The 9,620-nt window shown below is 41.6% G+C and overlaps 1 protein-coding gene and 1 long non-coding RNA gene across 2 annotated transcripts; both read left to right on the forward strand.

Annotated features, from left to right (window-relative positions):
• The first annotated feature begins 2,842 nt into the window (after positions 1-2,842).
• SOD2 (superoxide dismutase 2) lies at positions 2,843-9,061 on the forward strand. Its single transcript, XM_015858046.1, has 5 exons — positions 2,843-2,959; positions 3,467-3,669; positions 5,967-6,083; positions 7,207-7,386; positions 8,528-9,061. Exons 1-5 carry the CDS (start codon positions 2,931-2,933, stop codon positions 8,671-8,673), a joined length of 675 nt encoding a protein of 224 aa, XP_015713532.1. The 5' UTR covers positions 2,843-2,930; the 3' UTR covers positions 8,674-9,061.
• LOC107311514 lies at positions 3,676-5,824 on the forward strand. Its single transcript, XR_001554108.2, has 2 exons — positions 3,676-4,764; positions 4,887-5,824. It is a non-coding gene; the product is annotated as an uncharacterized LOC107311514 (long non-coding RNA).
• Positions 9,062-9,620: the final 559 nt, after the last annotated feature.

The raw sequence follows: 9,620 nt of genomic DNA on the forward strand, positions 1-9,620 counted from the left end.
TCTTGCAGTTACCAGACAGCTAATGCAATTCCCTCACATGCATCTGCTAAATTAATATTAAATAGCTTACAGTGTGCCATTTACTTTGGGAATACAGGAACTGTTGTTTGAAAGTAATATTTCTCTAAAGTTAGGAGATACTTGGGTGTAACTACAGGTTAGATAGTAAAATCATAGATTATAGAAGGGCTTCCATTGTATTAAATGAGAATTAACACCTCTAGTATTACTGTCTGCAAAAAGTAGAATTAGTTACAACTACTATTAGCCTTTGTGTATGTTGGAAACATACTAGTCTATGTACCACTGATACTTTAATTTCATAGAGCTTAATTAGAGGTTTAAAACAACTCAGCAGTCACTGGAAGTATTGATTCTATTGGTGATACCGCATGGGGTGGTTTGTTGTTGTTTCTTTTTTTTGGAACATTACTTCAGCCCTTACTGCCTGAAAAAAAGCAGTTAATGGACAGTTGGGCAAATAGAAATTAGGTGACAAGAAAAAAGTACCGGCATCCAAAGGTAATTTCTGGTTTACAAAAATCCCTGATAACATAAATATGTATTTGCTGGTGCTTTACATTTGGCTTTAATATCACCTGATTATACTGTGTATATATATGTACTTAAGATACTTTGTGTATATTATTATAAGTTTAAAAGGGTAGTAATAATGATAGACAGTTACAATGACTTGATAATACATATGGTAGAAAACCTTGTGAGAATGGTGGTGGTTCTGCTCTATCATGTAACCGGCTTGCTTTTTTGCAATGCTTACTGCAGAATAGTGAAAAGCAGTATAATAATACACAGATAAATGTTAAAATCAGTAATGTTCACATTCTGGCTGTCAATACATACAGCCTATGGTATGGCTCTTAATAATCCTGGAGATGACTGCTGGTGCGTTGTTTTCAGGAAAGTCCTGTTTTCAGGTTGGTTTTGATTAAGATAATTCATTTTGTGTCATACCTACTGATAAACTTAGAGTTTCGCTGCTCATTCTAGAGTACAGCTGGCTGATAACAAAAACTGAAGTTTGCATGGTATTCTTGAGGCTTTTAACTGGATATTGAGGGGGGGAGCTATTCTGTACACCTATGCATTACAATGCACTTTGATTCCCTTTGTGGATCTCCATGTGGGTTTGCTGGCAAATTCCAAGATGAGGTAAGTTATTCTAAACCTGGTTGTTCAGACTTCACCCCTTCTGCTGTCTTTAGTCCTGTAAATTTAGGTTAAGATCTCTGAACATAAGTGCTTATATAAATAAGGCCAAAAGAAAAGAAATGGTTTGTGGCAGCAAAGAGATTTTCCCCAATTATTTGAATTAAACTTCATCTAGTGTTAGTCTTCATTTTGCACAATGCTTCATTACTGAGGGAAGGACTCTCTTCATTGGCCTTAGGGAATAAGTAATTTTACATGGTTTTTTTTCAACTCCTTTGCACTAACTATTTAATACTGATTATTTTAGCTGATGGAGTTAAGGTGCATGAAGCGTTCTCACGAGCATTAAGGGCCATGGATGTTGGGAGAAAATGGATATTGGAAAATGAGATATGCAGAGACGTGAGAAAGAGAACTCAAATGGAACAAAAAGAGTAAGTAGATCAAATAGACGAAAAAGTTTCTAAGTGCCTCGTTCTCAGCAGTTGAGGTGGGTAGCTCCTAATGGCATCTGACCTTTGAAGGGGAGTGCCAGGCTGCTCGCAAGCTCTGGTACAGGCTGCTGCCCTGCCTCTGCTTGCAGTACTGACACAGGGGTTTCCAGTGCCTCTACTGTATGCCCAGGCATAACAGAGTGAAGTGACAGTCAAAAGACCTCTGTATTTGCTTCCTGTTTAGAAATGTCCACCTAAGAAACTGACTTGTTTCACACTGTGGTATGCTGAAAATGTTGAAATGTGAAGTATTCTACATACCTGTTCCACCAACCATTGCATTTGAAGTCAAGGGATGGCTACGTTTGATACATCTGTTATATTAAAAAAACAAAGGAGGACATATCATAACAGTTCTTTCTGTAGCCTATTCCTACTGCATTATGAAGCCCTAAGAACATCCCACTCTGCATGGGTCAAATTCTGACAAATTCCTCAGCTTACAGCTCATATTTTATATGATAATAAATGGGAAAAATACACACAGACTCCTGATGTCAAAGGGAACTGCTGTGGTGCGTTCAATGGGCCTGTTATCAAGGCCTGCTGCCAAGCCTTTCTCCAGCAGGCTCTCAGGGCTGAGCTGCTTGCTTCTGGCAGCACTGCCCATGTCATAGGTAAGACCTGCACACAGCAACATGCAGGATTCTTTTTAGAGTTTTACTTTGTTCTCTTCACTTACCCCATTGGATGTTTTCTCTCCTGGATCTAGAGCTATCACTGGGAGCACTGTGCCTATTGGTCTCACTAGTGTTGCTTAGAAAAATGACCCTGCCTATTTCTGCTTGATTTTAACCTCTGAAACATCTAGCGGCTGATCTAAGCAACTTTTTCTTCTGTGAATTGGATTAAGCATGCTGTATGTAACTTCTTTTTTCCATGTACTATTTCAATCAGTCTTAATGTGTTGCATCTGACCCCCACAAGTGGTGCACCTATCTAGTTAGTCTCTGTGTTACCTGTAGACTTACTTATATATTACATGGTCAGCACTAGGACTGTTACTCTGGCTTTATCAGTGAGCTGCTGTTCACTGCTCACATATACCACTGGTCTGGTAAGCAAGTCAGTGGCTCCACCTTCAACCCTGTACAGTGTATTAAAGGCACGTGTCTTTTAAACACCAACAGCGATTAACAACCCCTTGAAACCAGGCCTATCGACCCTCCCTCACGCACCCTCCCCTCCGTCAGGCCCCGCCCCGGCAGTGTGTGCACAGGCGCGGTGTGTGGTGGCTGCAGTGTCCGCCGCGAGCTGTCCGCCATGTTGTGCCGCCTGGGCTCGGCGGGCAGGTGAGAGCCGCGCCGCCGCCGGGAGGGAGGAGAGGTCGGGCTGCCGTGCTCGCCTCCGCCCTGCAGCGTGACGGGCAGCCGGGCCGTGGGCTGCCGTGTGCGGGCCGCGGGAGGGGGCGGAGGAGCTGTCACCTCTTGTGCTGTCCCTTTCAGTTCAGTAAGAGGGGGTGGCGGTGCCGGCGATAGCACTGCGAGGTGCAGCCGAGCCGGGCAGCGCGGCTGGGACTGGCCTCAATGGGGCTGTAGGATTTCGGCCTTTTTTCGTATCAAGGTCACCTGTGCGAGGGCCCTCGGGGCTGACCTTCCTCCCAGCCTGGAGTGCTTCCTGTCGTTGCGGCGCAATAACGCGGGTTAGGAGGTGGTAGCTCTACATTGAGAAGCCCCGCTGACCTTCATGTGGGCAGCTGGCCGTGGCAGGCCGGTTTTTCACTCTGCTAAAGGCGGTAAAGAGCAAGTACTGCACGAGACTGATTCCTTCACTCCTTCCTACTCTCGTTTCCCATCTAGGAGCAGGGCTGCGCTGGTAGCGCCTTTGGGGTGCTCGGTCGCAAGGCAGAAGCACACTCTGCCTGACCTACCGTACGACTATGGAGCGCTGGAGCCACACATCAGTGCTGAGATCATGCAGCTGCACCACAGCAAACACCACGCCACCTACGTGAACAACCTGAATGTTACAGAGGAGAAATACAAAGAGGCGCTGGCAAAAGGTGCGTATGTCCATCAGCAGCAGGTGAGAGAGCCAGTGTGTGCTGTTGAGGATTTACACAACACCAAAGGGCAGAGTCAGTAGGAAGTTGTCCCTGAGAAACACCTGTGATGTGCTTGAAAAAAAGAATGTTGATTACCTGTGAAAGTTTAGAGGTTTTCAAGTGGCCTCATAAGCCTAATAATAACTTGGGCAGTCTGAACAAATGAGGTTTGATGAAGAATCGAGCAAACAAGATTGGCTGCTGCTTTATCCTGCTAGTGGTGGAGCCAGGAAAGCTGTATTCCAGAGGTTAATTAGTGAGGAAGGAAACCAAACTATAGGAAAGCAGTATATCTGCTGTAGATGTGGTTACTGCTTGAAATGACTAAAGATTCATCCCCCAGCAGAGAAAGAATTTCTGACTAGCAGAAACATGGCGTTGTATGGACCCTTGGAGGTGTTTAAAGGAAAAACAAAAACCCTGTGTCCTTTGGTAGGCTCTTACTGCTTGCTCTTGGTGATAGTGTGTCTGCAGGTAGAACTGCATAAGGATTTTGCTGGTATTATTCTGCAAGTATTGGTGATGATCACACACATCAAAGCAGGCAAATATTTGCTTGCGGTGTTTTTGTGTGTTTTGGGTTGGCTTCTTAGGTGATATCCTTGTATAGAACACATAGTGTTTTGAACCTCATTAGAAAGATTTAGGCCAGGTTATAGGAAAGGTTGAAGTCTGAACTCTCACCTCTTTTTGTCAATATTGTCATTCTCTTCCCACTAAAAAACTGAGCCTGGCCCAAAGTACTGCACAGCAGTTTGATTACACAGCAGATCTCGTGACTGTTTAATATCTCCTCTGGATAATAGAACTTCAAAGCTGACTTTTTTCAGCAATAGTAAGTAGTTTTCAGATCATCTTTAATGTTTTCTTAACCTATCTGTAATTGCTCAGATAACTCAGAAGCTGTCTTGAGTTGATTCCATTGTCTCCTGTTACCAGGTCTGAAAATGAGTCTGCATGTCTGTGATAAGGTCCTGCCCAGCAACTATTAACTGTATTCCAGAAAACTTTCGGCATAAGCTGGTTCCGATTACTTCTTCATCAGAATGTTCTGTATGTTGCTAGTTGAAGGCTATAATCACAGAACTTATTTTCATTGAAAACTTAGAACTGCCAGAATTTTTCTGTACTCTTCTGACAGTCATTTGACTTATGGTGCTTTACTTTGCTCTTAGAATGGAAAGAAATCATTCAGTAGACTGAGAAACTGAGCGTACAGGTCTCTTGAGCACCGCTTCTAAGCTGAACCTGTCCAGTGTGGCTGTGTTAAGGAGTGTGGTAAGCTGGAGCCAAGGGTCAGGGGCTTTATATGCAGCTAGATTCTAAGATACTTTGTGGTATCTTAAGAGTGAGTTACCTTTCTCTATCCTCTTTTCCAGTTCAGCAGGACTGACTTGACAGTGCCACAAATACTGTACTTTAAGACAGTGATCAAATGCCATCACTACTTCATAGTGGTCTTGGGGAGTAGGCTCCTATGGTGGGATAAACAATAATAGAGATGTTACAAATGTCCTGGGTTATTTTTGGATTTGTGGCTTGTAGGATGATGTGGGTGAGTTTAGTGACTGTGATTTAACAAAGCCTTGAATTCTGTATATTGGGAATCTTGTGAGTCATTTGAACTTAACAGCTTCATCTGGATGTTTTATTTCTGTGAGACTTGTGGCTTCTTAAGGATACGAGGAACTGCTGAGAACTTGTAATTCTGTAAACAAAAACAGAACTACTTCCCCAGAGTAAATGAAAAAATGTAAGGATAAGAACATCTTGTTTGTGCATTTTCTTACTGTACTTGTCAACCATTTCTGGAGCACGCTCTGTTCACCCTCTTCAGGGTGTTTAAGTAATTAAGAAATTCTTATTTTGAAAATCAGCAGCTCAGAGGATAAACAGTGTTCTTGTCTAGTAATAGTAATACTAAACAATTTTCTAGTGCTAGATCCTTATTTCATTCTTGTACTACTATTGGTTTTGTTTAGCTGTAGAATGACAGTAGACTGTAGAGGCATGAATTGCCTGACAGGTGCAGTATTGGCACATCACATGCAGTTACATCATAAGAAGATGTTAAAAGAAATGTTTAATGCAGTTTGACAGTGACCATCTAAAATGTGAGTAACAGTCACAAATCCTAACTTTTCCATAGACATGTTACGGGCTAGTAAGACTTGAAAGATTTGGGGTATTGGTGGTGACCTAATGACAACTTAACTGCTTCTATTTATCTATTTATGTATCTTCTGTGTCCTCAGGTGATGTTACAGCTCAGGTGTCGCTTCAGCCTGCACTGAAATTCAATGGTGGGGGTCATATCAATCATACCATCTTCTGGACAAATCTTTCTCCCAATGGAGGAGGAGAGCCTAAAGGTTAGTGCTTGTTATGGGTGTTCAATGAGTCAGTCTTAATGGACCAGCAGATCTGATGATCTTTTCTCTCTTTGAAAGGGTTTAAGTTTTCTTTATTTTCCTGAGTTTATTTGCCTTTCTATATGACAACTTATGTAGTTCTATGGAATTCAGGGTCTTGTGCATGCAAGTGAAAACTATGAAAAGATAACTGCTGATTATGTTTTTTAAGATGATTATATATACATTGCACAATACCTGACTGTTGCAGTATATTGTCCTTTTCCTCTTCATAAGATAAAATACACTTATCCAGAACTGTGCTAATTGAGATTGCATTCACTTAGTTCACAGAAAAGAAGGAAATATGCTGCAGACTACCCAGTTTTAGTGACTGGATGTATGTTCCATTTTCAGTTAGGGATGGCTTAGCAGTTAAAGGAAATCCCTTTTGGGAGGATAGAGAAATGGTAATCTACAAGTGATCTTCAATTAAAGGCAGTGTTCCTATAATACAGATCTCAGGCTGCTGTGATAAACTTGAGTGTTTTCAAATGAAGTGTATATCAGATGGTATTCTTGGAAAAGATCATAGAATCAGAGAATCATTAAGGTTGAAAAGGACCACTGAGATCATCCAGTCCAACCATCAGCCCATCACGACGTGCCTATTAAACCATATCCCTCAGTACCATACCACATCACCACGTTTCTTAGTTGCCTCTAGGGAAGGTGACTCCACCACTTCCCTGGGCAGCTTGTTCCAGTGCTTGACCGCTCTATCAGGGAAGAAAGTTTTCCTAATATCCAACCTGAAAAGATGTGTTAAAGCCTTGCCTTTGTATGCAGTTTCTGTGGAGTTACTGTGAAAGGTGGTAATTTTCCAGCATTGCACTGTATGTTCTATTGATAGCGCCGTGACTGTCTTTGATAACAGTGTGTTTGACTGTTCTAATTGCTTTCTTGACTGCTGTCTGGAGCAGGTTGGGACAGAATTGTTAATGATGTATCTATTCTGTCTAGAAAGTTCCCTGAGAGCCCAAATGTATTTGCATCTCTCTTCTATTTCTAGATGACACCTGGGAATTGAAATACGTTAAATACCTGAAATTCAATGATATTTCTGTGCTTTTTTTTTTTAAAGGAGAATTGATGGAAGCCATCAAACGTGACTTCGGTTCTTTCGCAAACTTCAAGGAGAAACTAACAGCTGTATCAGTTGGTGTTCAAGGATCAGGCTGGGGGTGGCTTGGCTATAATAAGGAACAGGGACGTCTACAGATAGCAGCCTGTGCAAATCAAGATCCTTTGCAAGGAACAACAGGTCAGCTTTCTTTCTTCCTCTTTCGCTTTTTGTAGATTTCAAAGGCAAGTGTATAGGTGGGACATATTGTGAAAGAGCATTGGGCATGAAATTTAGGTTAGGCTCCTTTGGACTGTTCCTGAGTTATGGGAGTAGCTTGCCTGTCAAGAGTATTGGGAAGATCAAGTGTCTTACCTTTAGATTGTTTTCTCTTATGAGGATCTATTTATAGAACTGATGGTGTAGGCCAGACACCAGGAGAGGGGAAGATGAGTGTAATATCTCTTGTTATGAAACAGGCTAAGTTTAAAACAGAGCACTTAGAACGTGCTTCTCTACTATTGATAAATACTGATGAATGTCAATTAAATAAGGCTTGGGTGGGGACATCTCTTAGGGCTAGACAGGCAGCTGGAATCACTTCTGAAGGTATGTTTGTTTGCTTAGAGAGACATAGCGGTGATGAAGGCAGCTTGGACATGCTCCACAGAGGAAAGAGCTAATGCCCATTGAGAATCCTGCTGGTGATGGCTGTTGTCCAAATCCAGTCACAGATGTCATTAAAACATGTTCTGTGGAATTCATAGAAAATGATAAGGAATATCATGTGTTTTCCATTGGATGTTAGGGGGAAGTTCTTCACTAGGAGAGTGGTTAGGCCCTGGAACAGGCTGCCCAGGGAGGTTGTGGATGCCCCGTCCTTGGAGGTGTTCAAGACCAGGTTGGACGGGGCCCTGGGCAACTTGATCTAGTAAATGTGTGTGTTTGGTGGCCCTCTCCCATACATTGAAAACTGCCTACTAAAAATTCAGCTAGAAGAATGTTTTAGCACAAAAGCAAGGAAAGCAGTGAAACGGTAACTTACATTTAAAGCATTGGAAGCAAATACTCATGTCAAGAGACTTCTTTGTGGTGGCCTGGTCCCAGAAAATACTCATGTTACTGGGTATGTGGAAGGGTATTCATAGGTGTGTATTCTAATAATTTAGTTTATACAGTGTGTGTGGAGAGCAGTCAGGTCTGTAAAACATTTTAGTGAGCGCCTGTGTACTGTAGACCTCTCTGTTTCTGCAGCTGATGAAATTTGGTAATTGCAGAATAAGACTTTGCAGTGGAGCATTTCTTCACAGACTTAAAAAAATGTTATCCTCCTTTTTTACAGGTCTCATTCCATTGCTGGGAATTGATGTATGGGAACATGCCTATTATCTTCAGTATAAAAATGTTCGACCTGATTATTTGAAAGCTATCTGGAATGTGATCAACTGGGAGAATGTATCTTCGAGATATGCATCTTGCAAAAAGTAGAGTGGAATTCTTGCACAGACTACTAAAACGGCAGCAGTTCTACTTTTGTTTCACTCTTGTAGTAGTTTCTGTGGCATACAAATGAATTGCTCTAATACAGAAAACACTTAGCTCATCCCACAAAAGCATTTCATAATCAAACAACATGTCTGCTTCTCTAATCCTATGGAAAGTGTTTGCTTAGGTTTTTGAAGCTTTAAACTGTTGTGCAACAAAAGGGAGAAGACACTTTAATCTGTTTCACTGCATATAGAAACATAGCTCACTTTGCTGAAGCTTAATGAGGTGATGGATTTCTTTGTTGCACATAAATACCTAAGTGGAAACGCAAACTTTGTGTTACTATGAACAAATAAAACTCAAAAGAAGACTCTAATGTAACCATCTATTAACAGACTCATCTTTGGTAGCAGCTGGTCTGGTTACTAGACTTGAAAAGGGCTGGGGAAGATGTGTGCTGTTTGCAATTTGCTATATTACAGGCAATGGTACTTTCTTAGAAATCAAGAAGATATGAAGCAGAAAATAGACATTGTGGTTCCTGCCTGACTTGACAATCTGCAGTCATCCCTACCCTTTCCTGGGTCTCTTGTATGAGATCTTGTATGAGATGTGGTGTAGCGGTATAATAGCTCTTCAAATGTTGTCTTGGGCAAGAGGCTACTGTACTGATCAGGCTAAATTGTTTATATAGGAACTGAATAACAGCATGTGGTATCTGTTCCGTATTAGTTGTTTGAATATATCCTAAAACTACTTCTAGCTTTAGAGACTGATTAGAAGCATAGAATCTGCAAGTATAAACTTTCCATAGCAGTGGTCCTGAAGCAGTAGTAACAGGTTAAACTTAAACGCTTGAGGCAGGAATGAAGTACTGTGTGGTATTACAGAGGAGGTTGGTGTGTTTGGGTTGCTTTGTTAATTCTATTGCAGGTAGTTCAGATGGG

This window comes from Coturnix japonica, chromosome 3, assembly GCF_001577835.2.
Source record: "Coturnix japonica isolate 7356 chromosome 3, Coturnix japonica 2.1, whole genome shotgun sequence".
Classification (NCBI taxonomy): Eukaryota; Metazoa; Chordata; class Aves; order Galliformes; family Phasianidae; genus Coturnix; species Coturnix japonica.

Bases quoted from the DNA above. Each gene is read 5' to 3' on its own strand.
- SOD2 (XM_015858046.1), top strand. From the start codon at position 2,931: ATGTTGTGCCGCCTGGGCTCGGCGGGCAG. The intron at 3,670-5,966 runs GTGCGTATGTCC...CTGTGTCCTCAG, and splicing joins CAAAGAGGCGCTGGCAAAAG to GTGATGTTACAGCTCAGGTG. The intron at 6,084-7,206 runs GTTAGTGCTTGT...TTTTTTTTAAAG, and splicing joins TGGAGGAGGAGAGCCTAAAG to GAGAATTGATGGAAGCCATC.